Source organism: Canis lupus, chromosome 31, assembly GCF_048164855.1.
Source record: "Canis lupus baileyi chromosome 31, mCanLup2.hap1, whole genome shotgun sequence".
NCBI classification, from domain to species: domain Eukaryota; kingdom Metazoa; phylum Chordata; class Mammalia; order Carnivora; family Canidae; genus Canis; species Canis lupus.
In genome coordinates, this window is record NC_132868.1 from 21,652,639 (window position 1) to 21,679,647 (window position 27,009).

The 27,009-nt window shown below is 43.6% G+C and overlaps 1 protein-coding gene across 1 annotated transcript; it reads right to left on the reverse strand.

Annotated features, from left to right (window-relative positions):
• Positions 1 to 8,967: 8,967 nt before the first annotated feature.
• RTP2 (receptor transporter protein 2) lies at positions 8,968 to 12,758 on the reverse strand. Its single transcript, XM_072808150.1, has 2 exons — positions 12,551 to 12,758; positions 8,968 to 9,484 (listed from the first exon to the last, which is right to left on the reverse strand). The coding sequence occupies exons 1-2, from the start codon at positions 12,712 to 12,714 to the stop codon at positions 8,968 to 8,970; spliced, it is 681 nt and encodes a 226-aa protein (XP_072664251.1). The 5' UTR covers positions 12,715 to 12,758.
• Positions 12,759 to 27,009: the final 14,251 nt, after the last annotated feature.

The window sequence follows — 27,009 nt, forward strand, 5'->3', positions numbered from 1 at the left end:
GTAGATTTTTAAAATCCAAATTAGAAATAATACTTTCAGTTTCACGGTGGTGCACATCAACCAATACACCTACTTTCCAAACCTTCTCAATTTCCCAAATTTCCTATTGGCATAATCAAATGCAAAAAGAAAGAGATTTGTATTCACTGGGAACTAGAAATGTTACATTCCTAAAATGCTGAGAGATACATGTACAATGTAGATTAAGGCCAATCTGTGGATCTCCATATGCAAACAAAAACTTCATCTCAGGACTAAGAGTCAAAGACACCCTCCCCTAGCAGAAGAGCGCTAACTCATCTTCCCCGGCCTGCTTGGAGTGGCAAGGCAAGTGGAAGGATCGTCAATGGGGGTGAATCTCCACCCAACCTCTGGAACTACACCAGGGCCCTAGACAGGGAGCATCTAGTTACTGCACTAATTTTGGATTAAATTTGCAGAAATGTAAAGCAAGGGGATGCAGCCCAATAAAGTCAACTCCTAACAAGGTATTCATGGCAGTCAGTGAGAGAAGCAATGATCCTATGACTGGATCTACAACAAAATACAGAAAAGGACTGTTTTGCCATGCTCCTCTGGCCATTTAGGGCAGGTGCATGTCGGGGAAGCTCCCTCCCTACCACCCCCTTGCCAATAAGACCTCTCTTCTAGTAAACAAAACTTCCATGAAATAATGCATTTTTCTTCTCCTTTGTCAGACACTCAGATAATTTGAAGTGACATGGTATGGCCTCTAACAGACCAATCCCCCATCTCCCTGCTGCAAACATCAGCAGAGACAAGTCATTAAGCGTATGAGAAATTGTAGTTCAAACACGCGAAGACAATCCAAAGAATCAGAATAAATGCCTCTCTCTTCTCTGTGGACAACATTACTACAAGAAATAAAACAAAACAAGCAAAGCTTTAGAAATTCTCTAGACTGTATTTTCTACAAGATTTGTGTGGCTATTGCAATATATATATATATATATATATATATATATATATATATATATTAGATTGGGCAATGTAAAAGAAAAGAAACATTAGATTGAAAACAAAGTTTTTCTCTGTCTCAATAAATTCCAGAAGACATTGAAATAATGCCACCAAGTTTTGAGAGAAAAAAATAAAGTATTATGATCACATAATATAATACTTAACCAAGCTATTCTAGGGGAATAAAAGCAACAGAAATGCCAGACAGCCAAACCCACCACACAGACCCTCTCTGAAAATAATACTCACAGAAGTACTTCAAATGAAAGGAATAAAATAAATCAAAATAAAGACCTCAAAAGTGGAGTGGGCTGGTATAAAGATGGTGAGGAGAAATAAAATTATAAAATTTAAAAATCAATTCCTATATTAATATTATGAAATGTAATGCATGTGTCTCATATAATTCTTGGAAGAAACCATGTAAGCCATAAAGCATTTTCTTAATTTAGTTATAAAATACTAGATTATTCTAACAAAACTGGAAATTCAAGTTGGCAGGGAAGAGGGTATGTGAAATTTCTCTCCATTCTACCAAAAAAATTAATAGCTTATGTAATGTTCTTGAAATATGTATAAGAATAGAGGTAAAAATGCATTTTCTAAAAATATGATGATAATCAGTACTAGAATAGGCATTTGTTGCTTAACTTTTTTTTGAGCAAGAGAGAGAGCACATGAGCAGGGTCAGGGACAGAAGGAGGGGGAGAGAGAGAATCTTAAGCTGGCTCCACACTCAGCCCAATGTGGGGTTCGATCTCATGACCTTGAGATCATGACCTGAACCAAAGGGTTGGACACTTAACTGACTGAGCCACCCAGGTGACCCTGTTTTAACTTTTTATGGGAAAAACAATTTTTACAAGTCTAACAATACTGTAAAATAAGTTATTAAGAGATTAGAAAGCATGAAAACAAATAATTTTTACATGGAATTGCACTCCTTAATTTCTAATAAATGCAAATATATACATTTCATTTTTATCCTAAGATTTAGAAACACCCTTTTAAAATTTCTAACTTCTTAAATTTATCTTAGTTAGCTGGTTTCCTCAGTTAAATATCTTAGAAAAAATCTTCTGCATATTTTGCTTTGAGTTCATGGAGACATCTGAATGCCTCATGGACACTGGAAGAAGTGATATATAAGCTCCTCATCAATTTCTTTTAGTCAAAGATCACCAGGAACATATGTGTCACTGAACAAAGTTGGGTTTTTTGACCTATTGCAAAGAACAAGGATGCACTTAGGAAACTTGAAGCATCCCAGATGAAAAAGACACACTATACCATTGGAGCACATGCCATGTGGGGGAAGGTTCATCTAAATAGGATATGCTCTGGAATGGATATTATCAGAAAGTGGGGATAATCTTATGATGGGGTACGTTAATTATTCTTATCTAGAAGGCCAGAAGGTATGACAGGTAAAGACATACCAGCCACTCATATTGGCCATGATAGGGGGTTGTTTGGTCTTTTTTTGTTTTGTTTTGTTTTTTGTTTTTTTTGTGATTTGGACAATGTGCATGCTTCTATTTGTATTCAGATATGGTTATGGAGTGGTCTTATGCTTCTCTTGATCCAGCATCACCCCAGAGTGTTCTGGTCTGAGACTGGTGTTGTATGAATAGTTTATGTTCAAAAGTGAGTGCCACAACCTAACTGTGAGGACAAGGCCAGCATCCAAATGTCAGTGACTGCTTTTCTTTTCATATAAGCACTTGGATATGTGAACACACACACATTATCAAAAGTTTTACGTATTTTATTCTATCAGAAACATTTATTCTTGTTTAATGCTTCTACCATCTATAATGGATACAAACATGTATATTTAAATCTTTCTTTAAAAGATTTTATCTATTTATTCATGTAAGAGACAGAGAAAGAAAGAGAGAGAGAGGCAGAGACACAGGCAGAGGGAGAAGCAGGCCTCCTGCAAGGAGCATAATATGGGACTTGATCCCAGATCCATGGTTTAAGCCCTGAGCTGAAGGCAGACGCTCAGCTGCTGAGGCACCCAGGAGTCCCTGTATATTTAAATCTTTTTTTTTAAGAATTTATTTTCATTATTCATGAGAGACACAGAGACACATACACACACAGAGGCAGAGACACGGGCAGAGAGACAAGCAGGCTCCATGTAGGGAGCCTGATGTGGGACTCAATCCCGGGACTCACGCCCTGGGCCGAAGGCAGGCACTAAACAGCTGAGCCAGAGATCCCTGTATATTTAAATCTTTAAGAAAGTAATTTAATTGTAGAAATAAAAAGGAACAGAAAAGCAAAAAGGAAAATCATTTATACCATAACAGTCCTCAGTTGAATTCAACATATGTGAACAATTGGGACAGGAAACAAATTGCCTACTTTCACTGATTATTACAATAGTTAATTGACCTTATTTCAGTATTGAATAAACAAAGCTTTCTGTGTTACTTGACTAAAGTTAATAGTTTAGTGATTTGCAGCCCAGATTCTCATTGCCCACAGAGCATTTAAAGAGATCACTCATGTCTATAACTAAAGTGGAAGCTGAGACTATTCTCAGCTGTTGGGGAGAGCGAGAAGGATGGATAGAGATGACATTGAGGGGAGACCGATTGCTTCCTCTCATTCACAGGTGGTGCAGCCATTCAAATGCTTCTAGGAGGCACTAGGGTAGGATTGCTGTTCAGTATCACATTTTCATTTTCTTTTAAAGACAGCTTCTAAAACTGACAATAAAATGTCTATCATAAATCAAAATGCTCCTGCCTCACTCCTTACTTGAGCCAAGAAAACCATCTTCACCCAACCCCAGCCTACCTTGTTTTTCTGTCTTTTCTAGCTAATGCTCCCAGAGTCCTCCTGTGATCCATCCCCCTGACTTCTTGGTACCTGATTGTTCACTGCTTCCTGGATATGAAAGGAGCTTTTTCTCTTTGGTTCTTCCTTTTTCATTCCAGTTGGGATTGAATTTAGCTCCCTGCCAGCCCTAGCCTTGACTTCCCGACCACTTCCATACATCTTTCAAGATATACCCACTGCATGACTCCTCTTCTAAGAGATCATTCCTAGCCCTTCACCCCTGAGATATGACCAAGTTGTCTCCTCTCCTAGCACAACATTGACTAGTGCACAACATGAGCCCTCCAAGTCAGGGATTGTGTCTGGTTACCTTTGTGATCCTGGAACTTAGGACAGGCAAGGAAACAAACAGAGTTGATGTGTGTTGGTTTATGGATGAAAATGGAAAGAACACAGCTATATAACCATAAAATGTACCTCATACCATATTTTTCCAGAGGTGGTAATGGGTTTATACTGATTCATTCCACTGTATCCTTGGATGGGTAACCAGAACTTCAGTCTTGGCATAGTGTTCCTTTGCATGCCTTACTGTTGTCTTCATCAGGGAGTCTGCAGTCGCCAACCAGCAACCAAGGCAAGCTATCTGTGCTTACTCAATGGCGTAAAATCAGTACAAAGATGCACAAGGGGGTTATAGAGCACTACCTTCTTACAAGTCCTATAATAAAGATGTAGTTGTAGGATATATACAGAAACCAAAAACTAATAATCATAAGAGGCATCCCTTGCCAGATGGCATAGGTCTGGTGAGGGCTGGGGTACAAATACTCATTCCACAAAACAGCAACAAAAGTACATGAGCATGGGGCTAATCCTACGTTGAATGTCTACAAGAGTTCTCCTAAACTTCTTGTTGTTTATTCCAGCAGACAAGTTTTATACATTTTTCAGACTTCTCTGTTTCCAGGTTTCTAGAAATCCAGCTTCCCTCTCTGTCTTCAGCTACTGGTCTGAAGTCCAGCTCTCATCCAGATGTTTGTGGATGGTTGTGCCCTTTTGGCAAGGTGCTGGGGACTCAATACTTGTCATGTATTAAGCCATATGAGCTTATTTAATTCTTCATTTCTTGGCCATCTGGGCTCCTGTACAGGATTTCCACTAACCAGCTCTCAAGCCTTGCAAAACTAAACATCTCATTAAGACTCAGTTTCCCTCCTGTAACTGTGGATATTTACAGTGCCTATTTTAGGAGTTGTTAATAAGAGGAAATTATACATATTAGCTGGCAAAAGTCAGCATGTCCTTCCCTCTCAGCTTGGGGGTGCCAAAGTCCATGAAACATACACAGGATGGTTCCTGGTGGAAGGATGGTTCCTGTGGGAGATTATATTGCATCCAAGACAAGAATCTAATCCATCAACTTTCTGATTAAGCAGTTACTTTGTGCCAGGTACTGGGGAGATAGGTGAAAAACAACTGACGGTGGTGAGCAGGCACACATGCAAATGGCAGGGACAACACAACACGACAAGTGCAGTAGCAGAGGCAGTCCCAGGGGGGTGAGGCGCTAAGCTGCCTGGGGCTGTGAATGAAGGCTTCACACAGGAGCTAAGTCTCCAGCTGACATGGAAGAAAAGGTTCCTGAAAGCCAGATGGGGACAGGGTTCACAGAGAGTGAACATCTCAGTTCGAGGAACATTGGCTTGGTCAGAGTGGCGGGATAACAGTGATGGAAAACTGAAGTTCTGGAATCAAAGACCCTGGATTTCAACCTCAGCACTGGGACCTACTAACAAGGGTGGCATGACCCAATGTCTTAGCCTCTCTGAGCCTCAACCATATTAAAGATGATACTAGTGCCTGCCTCAGAGAGTTGTTTTCAGAATTAAATGAGACAATGCACAAAGCATTTAGCATAGCATCTCACACTTAGTAAATTATCATAATAACAACTGTTTATTGAGCTCCTTAAATGTTGTATATTATTATTATCTGGAAAATGAGGTGTGCCTGGCTGATGAGACTAAGTTTTGCCTGTTAGCAGAAAAGATCTCTGGAAGAGTTTAAGCAAGACAGTGAGCTGACCATATATGATTAATAGGAAATCACCCCTAGAGAGTGATAAAATATGAGGGAAGGCTAAAGGCTAAGTTATGATTATGAAGGAGGCTGAGAGTCAAGAAACACCAAATGATGAGTTTGGGCAGCAAGAGGTGGTAAGGAAAGAACAGAGACCAGAGGTACTTGGGAAGAACAATCAATAGGACACGTTGATCCATTTGTGCAGGGGAGGAGGTAGGGCAGTCAGGGAGGGTCAGGAGGTAATTCCCAGATCTCAGAGTAGAGAGAGGAGCAAGTTTGGATGGCAAAGTGATGAGGTCAGCCTTGGTCATGCTGGGGGACCTCCCAGTGATCAGGTTGATTGGTCTGTAGGCCTGGAGCTTGGTGGCAGTGCTCCTAGAGCTGCAAAGACTGGGAGTTCCCAGGCACGAGAACCTACTCTGTGAGCAAGTACTCATTATCAAAGGTGAACAACAGGGATCCTCGAGGAGAACCCCAGCCTGTAAAGGATGGGCGAGAGGGGGAACATCACAACAGAAAGGAAGGAAACAGAAGGGGGATGATGAGGCACAAGTGCTGCCATGGAATCTTCCAGGAGGAGTTACAGGATGCAGTAGCCAGAACAGGTGACATACAGGCAGAAAGGTGGCCAACTGTTTGGAAATAGAACATGAGGTGACAGTTTTAGGGACTTGGAAATAAGACTGTTATGAATTAAGGAGCAAATTAGAGTAGAGAAAAATATACTCATTTGAGAAACTTGGCTTTGAAGGAATTTTTTAAAAATACATGGTAATAGAGTGGATGTGGAGTCAGAGAAGGGTCATTTTAGTTAAATATGAAAGACACAGTTATTTTTAGATATTCAGACTGAGCTGATGGACCGTATGTTGACCTTCTGGATTTTTCCCAGATCTCATCTCATACGCTCTAGGCCTTCACCCTCACTTCCATTTTCAGTGGCTTTTCCTTCCTCAACTCCAGGCCGCACATCAGAGGTTCCAGCTTTCCTAACCTACTTAAGGCCTGACCTTCCCCCCACACAATCTCAATAGTCTGCCCCTCACCCCACAAACCACAAGTTTAATAACAGATACTTCTGGTGCCACTTCATCCCAATCCTGTCCCTTTATGTTCCCTTGAGAGTCTCAAGGTAGACCAAAGCAGGGGGCAAACAGAACTCTGGAGACCATATGAGTCACAGGCTCCTGAAGTTCAACTTCCCAGAAGCCACCACTTGTCTACAGCACCCAATGGGGCACACACTGCACAGGTCCAGTTGAACATTTTCTGTAGCTAACAGAGGTGAACACAACCTCACAAGCCCCCCAGTCCACAAATGCTCCTGTCTATTGCTCTGCCTATACCTCTAGTACTCCCAACCAAAGAGAGGTAGATTGTTCCAGATTGCCTGGCTTTCTGCTCCTACAAGTTCAGAGAGGAATTCAGACAAGCCACCAAAACCCTCCCTCTCCACCCCCTCCTACCCCCGCTAAAGCTGGAGAAGCCTGCACATGCAGTGGAAGGTGGGACACTGTGTCCAAATCAGCTCACTTCTGGAAACATAGCTAGCTGGACACACCAGCCTCGAACCCCATCTTCAGTTCTCAGGGACCACTTGGGATAGATGCTCTAAAGGTGGGCTATGGAAAGTTGTGAATGTCAGGGAACAATTAGGAGTGTGAGTAGGAGGGTTTCTGTTTCCTATTCCAGACAATAATAAACACAAGGTCATCTCACACCAAACCATGAGTCAAACTACTCAAGTCATAGCTATGCCTAAGGGAATGGGCACAGCAAATGCATTTCCCCTAATGGGGTAGTCTCATGGACTGGGAGAAGAAGATGCTGGAAGACAGGTACTGTCTGCCTCTACTACTTATGCTTCCCCTTGGTCATCACCTCCCCTCAATGGAGACACATAGCCCCACTGTCACATGAAAGATCCACATCCATAGATCTGTCTAATAGGCCCCAGGAACAAGAAAGGCCATAGAATCAGGTGCAAAGGTACTTTCATTCAGGAAGGCTGAGGAACATCTCCCTGCATCATGTGTAATTAGTGATGTCATAGCTCACACATTCCTTTAAAACACAGGAATGTATTCTCCAAGCCCCATACACACACACACACACACACACACACACACACACACACAGAGAGAGAGAGAGAGAGAGAGAGAGAGAGAGCAACAGAGATTGAGAGAAAATGCCATCATCTTGCAGCAAATTTTAACAGGTTCTCCTTCCTAGAAAATAAATTCCAATCAACTGACTGCCAGAAACACAGAGGTTACAGATTCATTTGTGTATCTCTAACACAGCACATCCCTACCTCCCTCTGCCCCCAGAAAGCTTCATGCTTTAAACCTGTGTCCCCCTCTTATTTTTATGAGTCCGCATCCATTTAAGTGCGAATTTCAGCCCCTAGACTAGCGCTGTCCAGTGGAAATTTCCACGATGATGTTCTATATCCATGCAGCACAACATGGTAGCTACGGGCCATGCGTGGCTACTGAGCACTCGCTATGTGGCTCGCACAACCGAGGGACCGAATTTTTCATTCTATTTTAATTACATTAAATTTCAATAGCCACGTAGAGCTAGTGACTACCAAATTGGACAGTGCAGCTCTAGCACCGAAGTAAAAATCTGAAACTTTCAGAATGGGGGCAGCACACTCTCCAGGAGAGGAACTGAAAACCAAGAGGCAGTGAGTCCTGATGGATAGGGTGGGATCACCGCCCGCTCCCAGGGGAACCACGGCAGGTCAGAGCACCTGAAGACCACCTTGAGCTGAGGCCAGGGCTCGACAGGACCTACCAGGGTCCTGATGTGGGGTGGGAGATGGACATGAAGCCAAAGGAAGGGTCGCGATGGAGGTGGAGAAAGGGGAGGAGAAGCTACTCCCCCCCCCCTACCCGGTTTTCCTGCTACCACCAAGCCTACGTCCTCCTTAGATCCTCCCTGTAAATTTTAATGGAAGGACCATTAAGTATCCCCCGGAGCAAAGCCCCCATTCTGCAGAGGGACAACGGAGGCCCAGACAGAGCCGTGCAGAGCACAGGTGGATCTGCAGAGGGATCACCCCGACCCCCCCCCCCCCCCCGCAGGCCGGGAGCGCCCCCCCTACAGGAGGGCGGAGCCGCGGAAGGAGAGCTGCAGGTAGACCAGGAGGAGGCAGACGGAGGCCCAGACCAGGCACCAGCGAAGGGAGAGGAAGCTGTAGCCCGCAGCGTCCTGGGCGCTTGGCCTGGAGGCCCCTGAGATGGCGTAGGTGGAGGCCTCGTCTTCCAGCAGCTTCTCGCTGGGCTTCCAGTGCGCGATGCCCTCCTGGCAGGCCTCGCAGAACTCGGGGCGGTGCGGGCCGGCGTCGGGGCGGCCGGCCACGTGGATGCGGTACTGGCCGCCGTCTTCATCGTAGCACTGCTCGCGCAGGCTGGTGATGAGGTTGTCCACCAGGCCCTCGATGTTCTCCTCCAGCATGCTCGACTCGTCCAGCCGCGCCGTGCCGCACTCGTGGCACAGCTGCTTGAACACGCGCATGCGCACCGAGCCCGCCCGCTGCGCGCGGTCCAGGTACATGTGGAAGAGGATGACCACGTGGGCCGACTGCCAGGTGTGCCAGCACCAGGAGCAGTGGAACCTGCGGGAGGGGAGGATGGAGATGCTCGGCCTCCGTCTCAGCAGGGGATGGCCAGCCTGCCCTGGAGGAGGAGCCCGGGAAGGAAGGGCCCAGTGTACCTGTGCCTGGAGGTCAAGGCTGCCCGGTCGCTGTCCCCTGGGTTCCTTAGCGCTCCGCAGGCTCTGCCTCCTTCCCGTGAGCTCCCCTGGGCCTGGAGCAGTGTCCTCGGGAGGCTGGCACTGGAACCATCTGGCTTCTAGCACTCTCTCCAGGCTGCCTCCTGCACACTTTCCTGGGGCCGCAGCTCCCCCTAAGCCTAGTGCACTCAGAACATGCACCTGTATGCTTCCCAGGGCTCACTCCCCCAATCTGGGCCTTATTTTTCATCTGTGGATGCAGGGTGATGAGGTCCCATAAGGCTCTTTTCACTCACACCTCCCCTGCCTCTACAGGTCTCACTGATACATCCTGCCTGCCCTGGGGAGAAAAGGAGATGCCTCTAACTACTGGGCACAGACCAACAGGAATTATTCATTGAATAACTGTCAAGAATCCATCAGATGAGGGCACCTGGGTGGCTCAGTGGTTGAGCATCTGCCTTTGGCTCTGGTCATGATCCCAGAGTCTTGGGATCAAGTCTCACATCAGGCTCCTTGTAGGGAGCTTGCTTCTCTGCCCCCCCCCCCCATATCTCTGCCTCTCTCTGTGTCTCTAATGAATAAATAAATAAAATCTAAATTTAAAAAAAAAAAGACTCCATCGGATGGACTGGTGGTTGGGTGATGGGCCAACAGGGAGAGGACTGGGGAGTTTGGTCCTTATACCTTCACAAAGAATACTCTGTTACTCCTTGATAAGTCATCCGTAGACCCCAGTCCAATCCTGCAATAGAGACTGGAAAAGTGGCTCCTAGTCTGCATCCTCCCCCACATACATGCATACATGCACACTTACATACACAGGCCGCACTTTAGACTAGTCAGCCTGCTAGAGTCCCAGCCTTAAGGATAGTGGAAAGAAGTGGTCTGAGACTCAGGTAGCCCAGGTCACTCCCTCAGCCCCCACCCAGTGCTTGCACACCTTCAGTGATGGAGCACTCATTACCTTCAGGACAGTTCCTTCCATCCTGAGAGAAACCTCTTCCAGGACCCTGTTATAACAGCTTTACAATCGAGGGTCTACTGGGCCCAGTCTGCCCTCACTGCTGACTCTCTCTGGGTCCCTGGTAGCATGGCCTAAACAATCTCTGATGAGGAACTCGATTCAGTCCAACAGATACCACCTAGCACCTACTTTATGCAAGCACACACAGTCCAGGCTGTGGGGTAGAGAGGAAGCCAAACCTGTCCCTGAGGCCTGGATCCCACAGGCAACATTAGCACAGAACAGTAGCCAGCACAGTGCAAGGCAGGGTTGGCCAGGAGAGCAGCCTGATTAGTCCTAAGTCAGAAGGGGGTCCCCACTCATGTAAGACTAGAGTTATGGGGCACTAGGATTGATGCATCCTATGACTTACAGGGAGAGTGACCCGTGCACAGGAAAAGCACAAGAGCAGCCATTCTGAAGGCCTGCCTGAAGCCAGCTGGGGGTCACAGGTCACCAGCCAGGAGTAGGACCAGCTGAGACCTGAGGCAAGGAGCAGCCACAAGCCTGTGGAGCTCAGCCCCTAAACCCCTGGGCCCAGTTCCTAGCGCTTTGAACTCCTCTCAACAGCCAGCTCAGAAGCTTTGTGTTTTCTGTCCCCTCCTTCTACAGCTTTTTAATAAAGCCAATTCAGAGTTCTTTCCTCACCCTCAAGCTAGACCTCAGATCTTAAATTTCAGAAGAGCAGACCTAGTGCAAGGGAACCTTAAGGATCTTTTAATTAACCTTTCATTTTATTGAGATGAAACAGAAGCAGAGAGAAAGAGAGTCCTCCATGTATACAAAGCTAGCCAGAGACAGAGCCAGGACCCAGCACCTAACAGATGCACAATGTCTCTTGAATTGATCCGAATTGAAATAAACCAACCAGGGTCTACCTCTCTGTCTTTTGTCCCAAATACAAGTTCACTTTAATATTTACACGTCCTAGAACAAGAGTACAAACATAAGCTCCCCACCCCCAGCCTGCCTCCTATTGCCACCCTCAGCAGCTGGCTCCACCATACAAATATGCATGAATCACCCAGTCTGTGTGTCCAAGGCCTGAGTGTCCACACCCCTAGAGCACAGCCACCTGTTGGCCTCCCTGGGGACCTAGGGACTCAGTAGACTTAGGAAGAGGCCTGCACAGGCCCTGAAGATGAGTTTGAGGCAGCTGGGCAGGGAATTCTGTGGTCCTGATCCCAAATCACAGTCTAGAAGGAGAGGCATGTGGCTTCATATAGATATGACCCCTTACACTCAAGGACACTTTGCACCATGGAAGTCATGAGGTTCCTTTAAAGTACAAGATGTTGGGCTTTAGGAACCTAAGGGGAAATCATGCCCAAAGCTAAGTCTTTTTGTCACAGACCGTAGACAATAGAGCCGGAAGGGTCTTAACTGATCTTCTAAGGCCAGCTTCCTGGTTTTGCAAGATGTGAAAACTGAGGCCCAGGAAGGGAAAGGACTTGCACAAGTTCATAGAATTAGTTAGCTGCCAAGGCAGTTTCCAGAACACAGCAGATGGACAATAAATGTTTTTGTATTCAGATCAAATGGGACTGAGTTGACTAAACAGACCTAGGACCAGAGCACAGGCTCTAACCCTAAGTTAAATTTTTTCTCAGTGGACCTCATGGCCTCCTCCCCTCAGTCCCCACCATTCCTTACAAGGTTATGAAAATGTGAAAACATCTGAAATGTCAGAGATTGTAGGGACATTATAGCTCTTTGTTTATTGTAGAAAACCAAGACCCAAAGACAGAGCACAACTTGCAAAGATCACCCAGGGAGTTGGTGGTACAGCTGGGATTAGAACCCATATCTCTGACCCACTTGGAAGTTCCTTCTCTGCCCCCTAACTTGAGCTGACCCCAGGACCAGGCTCTCGGTATATCTTTGACTCCCCTTGGGAGATGTCCCCAAGGCTGCCTGTAGTCCTCTCCCCCCTGGGCTGCTTACCTGCCTGAGGCATGTTGCTCCAGATACTGCTTCCAGCCAGGGGCCAGCTCGTTGGGCTTGAGGTTGGGGTCTATGATGAGTTCCCAGCTGTCAGCTGGCTTTGCCACCTCCATCTTCTCATAGAAAACTTTCTTCCACTCACAAGTGGTCAGGCTGGTACACATGGTCTTGCTGTCAGGGATGGAAGTTTGAATTCACCCTGAATGAGTACACAGAAAGAGCCCAGGATGCAGAACAGCTCAGTCTCTGTGGTCTGAAAATCCTCATCAACAGGACCAGGAAGAAATAGGACCCAGTAATATCCTTTGTCACCCTGGAACCTGTTACCATGGCAGCTGGGCAGGAAGCCAAGAGCCAGGCCTGGGAGGAGGGAAGTCCCAAGAGAGAGTTCTAGGGCCCGGAGCTAGGCTTGGGAGGCAGGGCTGGGTAGTGACACTGAGTGGAAAGAGCAGGCAGGGAGGCTCAGGCCCAGATCACACCCGCCCAGGCCTTCAGGGGTCTCCACCCTCCTGCTTCAACTACTGCTTCACCCTACTGCTCTTCTAGTCATTTTGCACTTTGTGTGCTATGGTTACTATGACACCCTAAGGAGCCAAGGAGAAACAAAGTCTGAGGAAATGCAGAGCCTGCAGCTCGCACACCCCCTGATGTGTGGGGACCATCATTCACTATGTGCCAAGCACCAACTGTTTGACTTGTGTGCTGGCCAAGGTGGAAATTAGAGCCTCATCCAAGACTCAGATCCAGCCCTTCCGAAACCAAGCTCATTTGTTCATTTATCGCAGTACTACTGAGCTCCTAGCAAGTAGAAATTGAGATAGAAGTGAGATGCCCTTTGCTCAGAAAGATCTCAAGCCAGTCGTGAGATAAAATGCAATCTAATACCCTGTAAAAAGCACTATGATGATGTTTCAGATTCCTAGAGTCATAGAACTGTTAGAGATGGCATTTGGTTCCTGGTCCCAGGCCACACCGAAGAAGCTGCAGGAGGAACAAGTTTGTTCTGTGCTGCAAGCTTCCACTGTCTCAGCTACTGCTGAGAGAGGCCAGGGAATGGGGTACCCATGGCTCCCTGATGCCCAATACTTTAGAGACTCCAAATTTGCATAATTCTGATGAAGGTATAGATGCGGGAGGGAGACAATATTGGCAAGGAAAGGACCCGGTGGTTTGGCAATTTGTCCTGGTTCTGCAGCATATCTGTTCAGCCTCAGAACCCAGTGGTTTCCCTCAGTGGACTTCTGTCTTCCCGCCTGCACAGGGGAGGCTGGCTAGATAATATCTAGGGCCTCTTCTAGTCATGATAGGCTTATGATTCCATTACCCAGAAACCAGATCCCTGGAAAGGTGGAGGCACACAGAAGGAACAGCATGCAGCATGGAAAAGGTTGCTGGGAACTGGAAGAGACTTTTCAGTGTTGAGGTCCAGTCTTGGCACTTGTCTCCAAGTGGTTTTTGCATGGGATAAGGTCGAGGATGATACCTCTGCATCATCTCTTAGAATGGGGACATGCTCTCCACTAGCTTTGTGCCAAAGACTTCAGAAAGGACAAAACTACTTCCTAGAGCCCTTGTTCTAGAGTTCCAGAGTAACTCTTCTTAGAAACATGATTTCTTCTTTGACTTCCTTATCTCTCAACATTGAATTAAGACACCTGAAGCTCAGAAATGAGAAATTACTCAGCCAAGGCCTCAGGACTGGGCTGCTCACATCTCCCTGGGGTCAGCTACCAGCCTAGGAGAGATGGGGGACCCATGGGTTCCCAGGAATTGAATGAATTGAGGAGATAATGGCCCAGGCTGGAGCCACGTGCCAGGAATGAATCAGAGAAATATTGTATCATTGTTCCCAAAACAAATGACAGAGAGAGGAAAACCAAAAAGATAGAGGGTGCAAATTGTCAGGGTTTATCTGTTTGTTTCTACCCAAATGATGCAATCCCCTTAGGCCTAACATCAGGTTTAATTTAGAGTGGGAGCCCTCTAAGCAGAGACCAATGTAATTCATCTTTCTGTGCAATAGCCTTGTTTTCTCAAGAAAAAACATGTGCTTACAATACAACGAATGAACAAACTTACTACCTCAATTTTCTGCAATGGCACTGGGTTGCTCTAGAAGCCACAAATTAAGAGCTCACTAATGTAAAAATGTGTACAGCTGTGGCCATATCGCATACTGACAGTTTCATTATACATCGCTGCTGTCTTTAATCTAGATAATTTTTTTAATAAAGGAAATTTTATTCTTTTATAAAATAAATTACTATGCACCTGTATTCTATAAAGTCAGCAAAGGGGAGAGGGATAAAAGAACGAGTCTCTTCTCCAATTTGGAATATGGGTTAATAAATATTAGTAAATACTTTTGCAACGTGTTCATTACTGAAATGTTACTTATTTGAATAATACAGGAGATGACAATGTGAAGTATAGAATATGAAGGTAATAAAGAGCTGGGAAGGGAAGTAGGTATCAATTGAAGGCTTTTGGAAATTGCATGTAGCCCTTACCCCACAGATTTCAATACACAGTCTTGCAGGGGGATATACCCCCTCTACCCACTCCAGGCCCAGAAAGAACCCCTGTCATTGTCATCCATTATTACTGATGGGAATATGTTGTTCCAGAGGTATTTGAGGGCCAAAGAAGAAAAAAAAACAGTTAAGTAAAACTGACTTAGTGGTTTGAAAAATTTCTTAACTAAGACACAAATCCAGAGAAAATTCAAGCTATGTCTGGTATTCTCCTATCAATTCAAAGATCCATGGAAGGTGCTACAAGACAAATCCAAGATTCCCAGAGGATCTTTATCAACGGTGGTTAGGAAGGTCTCTCCATCCTCAGGATGTTAGCACATGGAGGGCAGCATGGCCCAAACTCTACTCTGAGCGGGTATTGACTCTGAATCTCGGAACATTCACACAATCAGAACAGCTCTCTGTGAATATAGTGAAACTACTTTCAGGAAATATTTCATGTTTCTCTTTATCAGTTGGTAGCAACCAGGACAACTGCTGTCAGGTTGGATCCTTTTCCTATTGGAATTCAAGGGTCCAAGTTCTATAGGCCATGTTTCAGACACTCCAAAGTTTGTATTACAAGTAGCCATATCTACTGTCACTTTTTTCAAGATCTTATCCTAGGCAAAAATTTTGTGAAGAATTGTCACACTATGTAAGGTAAGTATGTAAGTAAAAAGAGTGCTCCCTGCTAGGAAAAAAAAAAAAGAAGAAGAAGAAGAAGAAGATAGGGGTTGATTAAGTGAGTCAGTGGCTCAGGAAGAAAGAACACAGAATTCTCTGCTGAAAAGAGACAGTCAAATTTAGAGGGTCTGGAGATACTTTCAGCAGATAAAGGCTATGCTGAATTCTGTCCAAGATGTTGAAGGCCTCCATCAGAGTTCCTTAGCTATACTCAGAGCACCTGCTAGTCTCTGATGAGCTGAGGCTCAATACATGCACACATAAATAACCATAGCTCCTCTCTGGGACTTTCCCAGGCATCATGACAGAGTGATAAGGAAGTGGAGAAGCTTATGTTAGTTCTTAAAGCTTCCAACCTAGAATGACATCCATCACTTTGCCTCACATTCCATTGGCCAAAGCAAGTGACACAGCCAAGCCTGCAATGGTTCAGGGAAATATATCTTGCCAAAGGTGGAGTGGTGTTGGGAGGTTTAGGGAGTGGCCCTGAATATTATGAACAACAATAAAATCCATCACAGCACCCACCTGAAACAACGGAGCTGAACAGGTTCTAGGGTGCAGGGCTGTTATATATATGATATATATTTTTTAAAAACCAAGAACGTGATTGTCACTATGTCAAGATAGTAGTTAGCTCTGTGCAGAAGGGGAGAGGTGATTGTAATAGGGAATTATTATATATTGTGGATGGAAGGATTTCCAGGAGGCTGGCAAAGATTTCTCTGACATGAGTGTGTGTTATGCAAGTTTTCAGTGCATAATTATCCTTTCAATTGTATGTATATGTTTTCTGTGCTCTTCTGTATATGTGATCTATTATACTATTTAAAAGAAAATAGATACCACCCCTGCATCTCCCCTTTGATCAGATTGTCCCAAGGTATCAGCATCTAGCAATGACTTGATGGCATCTGAACATTTTCATTTAGATGGTCATAGATCATAAAACTGGAAAAGGCCTAGAGAAACCATCATGTCCCTACCCTGATAAAGGTAGATGAACAAAAGAAGGTCAAAGAAAGAAATTAGGACAGTATCTAGCAATAGTAAGCCCTCAGTAAGTGTCCCAGGATTTTGAATGCATTTCTTTTATAACACCCACCACAAATATCATTACATTCCCTCCACAAGACCGTCTTACTCATCTTTTATGTTTTCTCTGGTGAATACCGAAACCTCAAATTCATAGTAGGTGCTCAGTAAAGCCTTGTTTAATGAATGAATAGAGGCAAGATTTACTGTGTATATCTTTTACAATGAAGGCTGACTGTGAATTCTAAAAACACAAGAACCATATAATAAGTCTCCACAGACCCCATAGCATATGGATTGGTGTTGTGAATTTCATGCAGTTCATAGCAACAAAGATTTATTTAATATCCATGATCTGCTAGGATGAACACTAGTGCAGCAAGGACACATTAATACATGCTCTGCCCATAAGATACCCCTCAAATGCTGGGACTTAAGGGAAATTCCAACACTCCTAGCTTCTTGGAATTAGGTTTACAGTCATATATCTAGCCTAGAATATTATGTTTTCTGGCACTCTAATCTCAACATAAAGCCCATTATCAAGAAGAAGGGAAAACCCTACATCTACCCAAACTTACCCTCAAGGAGGATATCTAATTATTAAATAGACTTCTTACTTCATTCAGACATATCAGACACATCAGGCACCATTTTAAGAAATATCAGAGACCATAATCTGTATGCTAGGGCTGCAGACCAGTCATGTGCTGGGGTGATGTTATTTATTCATAAACCACTTAAGGAGATGAGCTTGAAAAGATATAATTCAATAAGTCATAAGTTCAAACTGGTTTCCAATGGAGTTTTAACAGTATTGCAAAAGTATTTTTATCCCAACTATAATTTCAGCCTTTTCTTATAAAATGATGCTGTAAATTACTTAACGTAATTTAAATAATTGTTTTGTCTCTCAACCAAAATTTCATTAGCACTAGATACTACTATTAGCACTGACTGTAAAAGCATTAGATAATTAATAATTAGATTAGATCATTAATTTTTTGTATGTCCCACTGATTATGTACACTCAAATCACTTTATTTCAAGTGAAAAATAATAAATTATTTATGCCTTGGTGATTTAATCACTTGTCTGATATATTGTATGCTTTAGTTTTATTTATAACTATTTATTGAGTACATGCTATGCTTCCATCCTTTTCTAGGTGTGGGGATAACATGGTGCAAAAAAGGTAGAAATCCCTTCCTTTATGGTGCTACATTCTACTGAGAGAGATAAACAATAAAATAATACTATGGTGGATGCTTATAAGACAGAGGTTTGTTTTGTTTTGTTTAGAAATCAACAGAAGAAGGAAAACCAGAATGTGTGGATGGAGGAGGATTACAGTTTAGACAGTGTGAGAAGAAAAAATATCAAATGGAAGCCACGTTTGAGAAAAGCATGAAAGAGATGAGAAGGGGAATCCTGACAATAGGAGCAAAGGCATTCCAGGCAGGGCCAACAGCAAGTGCAAAGTTCATGTACTTGTTTCATGAGGCCCCTGGAACAAATTACCACAGTCTTCATGGCTTAAAATAACAAAAATGTATTGCCTCACAGCTCTGGAGGCCAAAAATATAAAATCAATATCATTGGGCTATAGCCAAGGTACAGGGCTACACTCTCTCCAGAAGTCCTAGAGAAAAATGGCTCTGTGGCTTGTAGTCTCATCACTCCAATGTTCCAGGCCAGCATCCTGGAATCTCTCTCTGGTCTGTCTTCACATTGTCTTCCCTGTGTGTTGTAGAATTTCTCTCTTCCTGCTTCTTACATTATGTGATTTTATTTTGGGCCCACCCAGGTCATCCAGGAAAATCTCCCAGTATCAAGGTTCTTAATCACATTTGCAAAGAACTTTTTGCTACGTAACATAACATCCACAGGTTCCAGGGATAGGGTGTGACTACCTTTAGGGTCTACATTTCAGCATAGTACAGCCCCTCAGTGGGAGAGCACCTGTGTGTCCAGGGAACAGTGAGAAGGCCAGTGTGGCACACTGGTTTGCTCACAAGCCAGTGTAGGAGTAGGAGAGATGGACCACTGCACACAAGGCAAGAGCCAGACCACATCTGGCTTTCTAGGCCCTTCATGAGAGTTGGAAAGAAGGTTTGGAGCAGCAGAGCAAGGTGGTGTAACTTAAATTTTTATAGAATCACCGATGTGCCAATTTAGGAATAGATTGTGGGAGACAAGCAAGGACACAGGGGAAGAAATTAGGAAGATTTTTCAGTATAAGAGAAGACTGAGTCACAGCCAGAGTGACAGAGTGGTGCGGTCAGACACTGATGATGGCCAGATTCTACACACATTTTAATGGGATGGTACAAAAGACTGAATGTGGAGTATATGAGAGAGAGGAAAGAGTCCGGGACGACCCCTAAGTGTTTGACATGAGACCTGAGGGGCCATTACGGAGGGAGGAAGGAGGAGGAGCAGGTTTGTAGGGAGATCAAGAGCATGGTTTGGAAGATGTTAAAATCTGAGAAATCCAAGCTGATACGTCAAGTTGATATTCACATGTAGTTTGTTTGATTGATCGTACTATACAGAATACTGAAGTTCTGTAAAATTTCAGAATTTTAACTTGTACTCCTTATACGGCAATTGCTTCCAGTTATTGATTTTTAGTTGGTCGCAGCATTCATTTAGAAGGAGGTAAGGAAAGATGCTCAGAAAATGCAGTGTCTCCCCATAGTGATGTCCAAGAGCCCTTCCCACTTGTCTGTAATGACTCAGTAGACTGAGACGTTCAAGGTTTAGCTATGGGAATCCTTGCTGCATAAACCCCACCTGGTTCACTGTCTACGATGGACAAAGACCTTCTAGCCCTGCTATTGAGAATCTTGGCAGATGTGGCACCCAGGTCTCTTGGTTTCAAACTTGGGGCAAGCCACCAACAATGTTATAGGCCAAAGAAAATGCAAGACATGTTCTCGAAGCACCCCTTTTCAGATATGCCCAATTCGGCCTCAACTTTACAAAATCCTTTCTAATCTTGCCTTACTATGAAAGGTTTTACATTATCGTTCCTCCTTTGCAGCCCTACCGAGTGTTTCCTCTGAGCACAGAATGTATTTGGATAAATATGTGTACCACACACGTTTAAAAGAGGCTTCCAGAAGGAGTGCTGCATGAATAAAGCCTTGAAGAATCAGCTATTGCAACTAAACAAAGAAGGGGAATAAATGCATTCTAAGCCAGGGAACTATCAGCAAAGAATTGAAGGATAAAATCATCTAGAATCGTTCTAGAAACTCTGTATAAGTTAGTACATCTGCATCACAGAGAGAAATGAGAAAGGTTGAGGCCTGAGGCCATGGGAGCAGGATTATGAAGGACTTTTTAAAAATTTTAATTAAAACAATTTTTTCCAGGTATCTACGTCACTGTATAAATTTAGGTGTACAGCATGACAGTCTGGCTTACAAATAATGTGAAACGATGACCACTGTAAGTTTAGTCAGCATCCATCATCTCATACAGATACAATAAAAAGAGAAGGCAAAAAAAGGAAAGAAAATGTCTTTTCCTTGTAATGAGAACTCCTAGGATTTACTCTCTTCACAACTTTCCTATACCTTATATTGCAGGGTTAGCTGTAGTCATATGCTCTCAGTTCCATCCCTTGTATTTATTACTCTTCTGATTGCAAGTTTGTATCTTTTGACCATTTTTCTCCTAGTTCCCCCCCCCCCGCCCCACCGCCTCTAGTAACCACAAATTTGATCCCTTTTTCTATGAGTTTGTTCTTCTGTATCTGTTGGGTATTTTTAAAATTTTCTTTTTAAGGGATCCACATGTAAGTGAAATCATACGATATTTGTCTGACTTATCTCACTTAGCATGAGCCCTCAGGTTCCACGATGTTGTTGCAAATGGCAGGATTTCCTCATTTTTTAATGACTGAATAACATATTTATATGCCATGACACTTCTTCATCCCTTCATCCATTGATGGACACAGGCTTTTTCCATGTCTTAGCTATTGTAAATAGTGCTGCTCTAAACACAGGGATGCAGGTATCTTCCAGTTAGTGTCTGTGAAAGATCCTTAAACACCATGTGAAGAGTTAAGATTTTGTCTTAAAGGAGATGTGGAATCTCAGATTTGTTTTAAGACTGAAGGTTGTAATCAGATTTGCATATCGGTAATGAGCCATTTTGAGACCTCACTCTGTCTCCCTTTTCCTCACAAATTGGCTGGTGTTCCCAATGCTATTCTGATAACACTCTAGCTCTGAGTTCTGATCTACTCAGTTTCTTGCAAATCCAGACCCCTCTGCAGGAAGGTGCAAAGTACCTTCACTCTAGCATACCAAACGACTCCATAGAGAGTTCTGTGGTGCACAGCCAATTGAGACCTACTGGATTAAGTATTGAGAAAATAAAGAAATAAGTAGTTTGTAGTACTTATATTGGAAAGCAATTAATACTCAGAATTTGAATATTAAAGGTATTTAATGAGTTCATTTTGTCAATAAAAATTCTATGGACCATTTTCCCTGATGAAGTTCATATGAACAAGAAATGAGTGCACTCTTGCTTCTAAGTCTGCATTTGTCAAATGGATACAGACATCCTTGGGAGATAGCCATCAAATTGCCTTAAATCTCCCACCTAGTTTTTAAAAACATGATACAAAAGGGACAGGAAAATCTTAGGGTGGATTCACGCTGGTAGATCAGGGAAAGAGGGAATTTAAAAAGGACTCAATAAATAATATACAGGAGGGACACCTGAGTGGCTCCGTGGTTGAGCATCTGCCTTCGGCTCAAGTCGTGATCCCGGGGTTCTAGGATTGAGTCCTGCATCAGGCTCCCCGCAAGGGGCGTCCTTCTCCCTCTGCCTATGTCTCTGCCTCTCTCTGTGTGTTAAATAAATAAATACATACATACATACATAAATAAATAAATAAATAAATATCTTAAAAAATATATATGGGAGAATATATTCTGTGATAACGTAGAAACCACAGTTGCAAGAGGCATAATGGTTACTTACTCTGTATCACTCCTTACAAAGGCAATTAAGCAAAATCCAAGAGGGGGAAGAAACTCTAAGATTCAGTCCAGATGGTTTCAGGGTCCAAGGGGACCTACTGCTGGAAACTGGTCAGAGTACAACTCTAAGCTCACGGTAGCAGCGGTTTCCACCTGGGAGTTCAGGTCATCCTTCCAAGAGACTATATGATGCAAGAAACAGCAGAAACTGCAACCCACTTCTGGAGGCCCCAGGAACTGGGCAAGGAAACAGAGCATTATTTCCTCATCTTAAAAATTCACTGGGAAGAAAATCCTAATAAAACTTTATTGTAGTAAAAGTGAATAGTGATAGAATGCTGACTTTGCATCACGAGTATTTCTGAGTACTTTATGTGTATTCATGCATTTTGGCACAAGAGCCAATGGGGTCGACACTGTAATTACTATTCCCATCTTACGGGGGAGGACACTGAACACAGAAAGGCTAAGTAATTTACTGGTGGTCACATAGTTACTAGGTGACAGTTCCAGGATTTGAACCCAAACAATGTGGCTCACTGACTACATCTATCCATTAAGTTTTTCCCCAGATACAGTTTTAAAAGCAATAAACTCATTGCAAAATATCAAGCTTTACAAAAATACAGTAACAAAAAAACAAAAGTTCCACATCCTCTTTGCCCCACCTCACCCTGTCCTTCAGTTTTTGTGTCAAGTTATTATGGATTTAAAATTTAGAATTTACTTGATTATAGAATAAATTTGATTTAAAAAGGATCATAATGTTTTGGTGTCTATAATTTGCAATGCTATGCAGCATCGATATCTTTTCATGGCAGTACCTGATGATTTATGAGACACAGAGCCTTGTTGTGAGTCTGCATCAGTACAGGGCTCCCAGATGAGGCCGCAGCACATCTCAGCAGCTGCTTCCTAATGGAGCTCACCTACGGGACTGCAAGGCAACGCCTTGTGATGCCACCACAATACTGTCTCTGTATGAAAGTGATCCTTCATCAAAAAAAGGAGGAAAAAAAAAAAAAGAAGGAGGAAACTGTTAAAAGTTGAAAAAGCAGTTAATTTGTGATGTGAGGCCATGTTTTGGGAACCCACGATGCTCTCTAAATGTGACTCCAGTAAAAACCAGAAAGCCTTTGCAAATACTTATGAGTTTTTGACCTGGGATCCAGGAAAATCGAGGCAGTATCCACTAGGAGGTCTTTTTTTAATATATATTTTTTTTTTTTTTTAGTGGCATCCATTACTAAACATTATGGGTTCCTTGAATGCAGAGTGTCAGGTGAGACGATTGGGATGACCAAAGCACACTGTCTTCCCTCCTAAACTCAGTCCGGGGTGGCACAGTGTCACCTTTGTTTACAGTCTAGAAACAATTGCACCTTTGCCTCATGGCATCCTGCCCATGAACCCTTGCTCCCTTGTGAGGATAAACTCCAATCTTCTTCTCTGACCCACAAATTGTTTAGAGGTAGATTTTTAAAAAATTTATAGACAAATGAAATTTTTCCTGCTCCCTTTTTATTATTGATTTTTCCCTTAATTGCATTGTCTTGAGATAATGTGCCTCTGTATGGTAGCAATCATTTGACATTTTCTGAGGCCTCTGTGGAATCATACTTTTCTGTGTTTAGTTTTTAAAAATTTGCATTTAATCTGTTTAGAAAGGTAGCATAATGTTATAAGAAAAGGTTTAAATTCTAGAGCAAGATATGGATTTTAACCTCAGCTCTGCCAGTTACTGTCTGAATAAAATTAGGTGAATATCTCATCTCCACATATGAAAGTACGGGTATTAATAGAAATCACTGCAATGAATCTTTGAGGGGATCAATGAGCTCACAGCTGTATAGAGCTAGAAACAATTCCCAGCACACAGTGAATGTTCAATATGTTACTTACATTATTATGCCACTATATTATATTGATATTATTTTTTTAATATCTTATTTATTTATACATGAGAGACACAGAGAGAGAGAGAGACAGAGAGAGAGAGGCAGAGACACAGGCAGAGGGAGAAGCAGGCTCCATGCAGGGAGCCTGACATGGGACTCGATCCTGGGTCTCCAGGATCAGGCCTTGGGCTGAAGGCTGTGCTAAACCGTTGAGCCACCCGGGCTGCCCTATTGCTATTATTACATTCCATGTATATAACAATCTTTTTAAATATTTATTTATTTACTTTAGAGAGAGAAAGAGTGCATGAACCAGGGGAGGGGCAGAGTGAGAGAGAGAGAGAGAGAGAGGAAGCAGACTCCTCACTTAGCAGGGAGTCCTACACGGGGCTCCATCTCAGGACTCTGAGATCAATCACAACCAGAGCTGAAACCATGACTCAGGTGCTTAACCAACTGAGCCACCCAGGCATCCCTCCATGTATATAACATTCATTGTTTTGTTTTGTTTTGGCCAAGGCATATTCTCTAGTCTTGATCTATCTATCTATCTATCTATCTATCTATCTATCTATCATCTATCTATCTATCTTTTTTTTATCAGTTTCAGAAGCAGAATTTAGTGATTCATCAGTTTTATTTGACACCCAGTGCTCATCCCATTATGTGCCCTCCTTAATGCCCATCACCCAGTTACCCCATCTCCCCACCCCCTCCCTTTCAGCCACCCTCAGTTTGTTTCCCAGAGTTTAGTGTCTCTTCTGGTTTGCCTCCCTCTCAAATTTTATTTTTTTTCCTTCCCTTCCCCTATGTTCATTTGTTTTGTTTCTTAAATTCCACATATGAGTGAGATCATATGGTGTTTGTCTTTCTACGACCGGCTTATAACATTCTTAAAAGACAAAATTATACAGATGAAGAACAGTGGTTGCCAAGGGGTGGGGATGAAGGGAGAGGAAGAAGATGACTCAAGGGATAGCACAAATCCGTGAATCTACACATGAGTAAAATCACGTAGAACTACACGCACATACACACACACACACACCTATATGCATGCACACATGTAAAACTGGTAAAATGTGAATAAGATTTGTAGATTTTGCCAACTGTGTCAAGTCCTGGCTTTGATATTGCGCTATTATTACCTAAGAGGTTACCACTGGGGTACCAGGACGGCAGAAGGATACACAGGACTTCTCTGCACTATTTTTATAACTTCCTGTGAATCTATAATTATTTAAAAATAAAAATATTTTTAAAAATCCTGTAATACTGTGAATGTTCAAGAAATGCTATTTAGTATTATTATTTTGTCATAGCAATTTTTCAAATTTTTATGCACTTCACATGCATTACTTTTGAAATAAAATAGTGATTTTTTTTTTTTTTAATTTTGCTGGGGCTCCTGGGTGGCTCAGTGGTTAAGCATCTGCCTTTGGCTCAGGTCGTGATCCCAGGGTCCTGGGATCTAGTCCCGCATAGGACTCCTCACAAGGAGCCTACTTCTCCCTCTCTCCCTCTGCCTGTGTCTCTGCCTCTTTCTCTCTCTGTCTCATGAATAAATGAATAAAATCTTAAAAAAAAAAAAAACATATGCCTGAGCAAGGTTACAAATTGTTAAATATATAGGAACTCAGAGCCCCTTTTGAACTGTTAAGTAGGTTGGAGTTTGTAATAACTGGTGCCACACCGTAAGCCCCTTCTGACCTGTGAAAATGTCGAGAGGCATGTATAGGGAAGCCCCAAATCCTGGGTCTCTGACTGTTGGTCTGGTGGATGCAGAAAACACTAGAAATAGTAGATAAGAAAGGGCTGGCCTCCTGCAATTAGAACTCCATGATCCCCGTGAGTGATTTCTATGCCTGGGACACCACCAGCAAGAGCAATCTCCTTCTCCCAGTTACTTAGGATGGAAAAGGCCCCTTCTAGAAGATTCTGGAGATTATCCTGTGCAGTTTTTTCATGTGTAGTCAGAAACCTAAGACCGGGAGAAGAAGCTTCCTGACCAAACTAAATGATCTTGAATCAAGGCCAGAGCTGCTTGACCAGGGACTCACTGCATGGGGCCCAGGCCAGCAGGGCTTAGATGATGCCCCTCCACCCTCATATACCTAGGGTCACTGAATATGATTGGGAGAGAAGAGTCGAAGGGACAACACCAGACCCTCAGCATTAAACAGGGGTGGCAAGATGCTCAGAGCGCAGCCAGTCCACACGTAGTACCACCATCCAGAGCTCCGGGCAGCACTCCGTTGCAGATGTTGAGCTGCGTGACATGCCCTGGTGGCTTCCTCTCCAATATTCAGAATTTGGGATTTTGACCCAATGAGAACTCCAGTTCTGAAATTCTTTCTTTTTATTTTTTTAAAGACTTATTTATTTATTTGAGAGAGAGAACTTGCTTCCTAGCAGAGGAAGGACCCCGAGATCATGACCCAAGCTAAAGGCAGACACTTAGGGGATCTCTGGGTGGCTCAGCGGTTTCGCGCCTGTCTTCGGCCCAGGGTGCGGTCCTGAAGTCCCGGGATCGAGTTCCGCGTTGGGCTCCTGGCATGGAGCCTGCTTCTCCCTCTGCCTGTCTGTCTCTCTCTCTCTGTCTATCTTAAAATAAAAATAAATCTTTAAAAAAAAAAAAAGAGGCAGACACTTAACTAACGAGCCACCCAAGCATCCCTCCAGTTCTGAAATTCTAAACTTTCTCCTTAGATTATGCTGTGCAGTTGGAAAGCTGTGTCCTGGGTGCATGAAGAAAGGGGCCACTTTTTGTTAATTCAACAGCCAACACACAGGTATTGGCTGTGCTAGCTGAGGCCCTGCCTGCAAGTCAGAAGGTAAATGTCCCATCCCTGGCCTCGCCTCTTACTAGCCGTGTGTTCTCAGGCTGGCTGCTCCGAATCCCAGTTCCTTCATCTGCCAAGTGGGATCTTTTCTTCCTTCACTGGCAAGATTGTGGTGACGATTAAGAGAGCTCTTGGCAAGGGAGGCCAGTGGTGATCTGTGCATTCGGTTCTATTTATTGTTAGCATCATCTCATGAGACCCAGCCTCCCTCCAGAGCTCTATTAGGTCCTGCTTTTGCCTGAGAATTGAGATAGGACCTCTAACCTCCTTTCTCCCCAGGAGAGTTGCAAACCTGAAACAAAGGAATGGCTTTCAGAGTGGAAATTCACACACCCAAGCAGGTCTCAGAGAGAGAGATCTGGGGGCCAGAGGACCTCAAATCACATCCTGTAGACCACCAGCCGATTCCATGGGATGGCTTCGCTGAGATGAAGAAGAGGGTTATAGGAAGGGAGCAGGCACAAAGGCACAGAA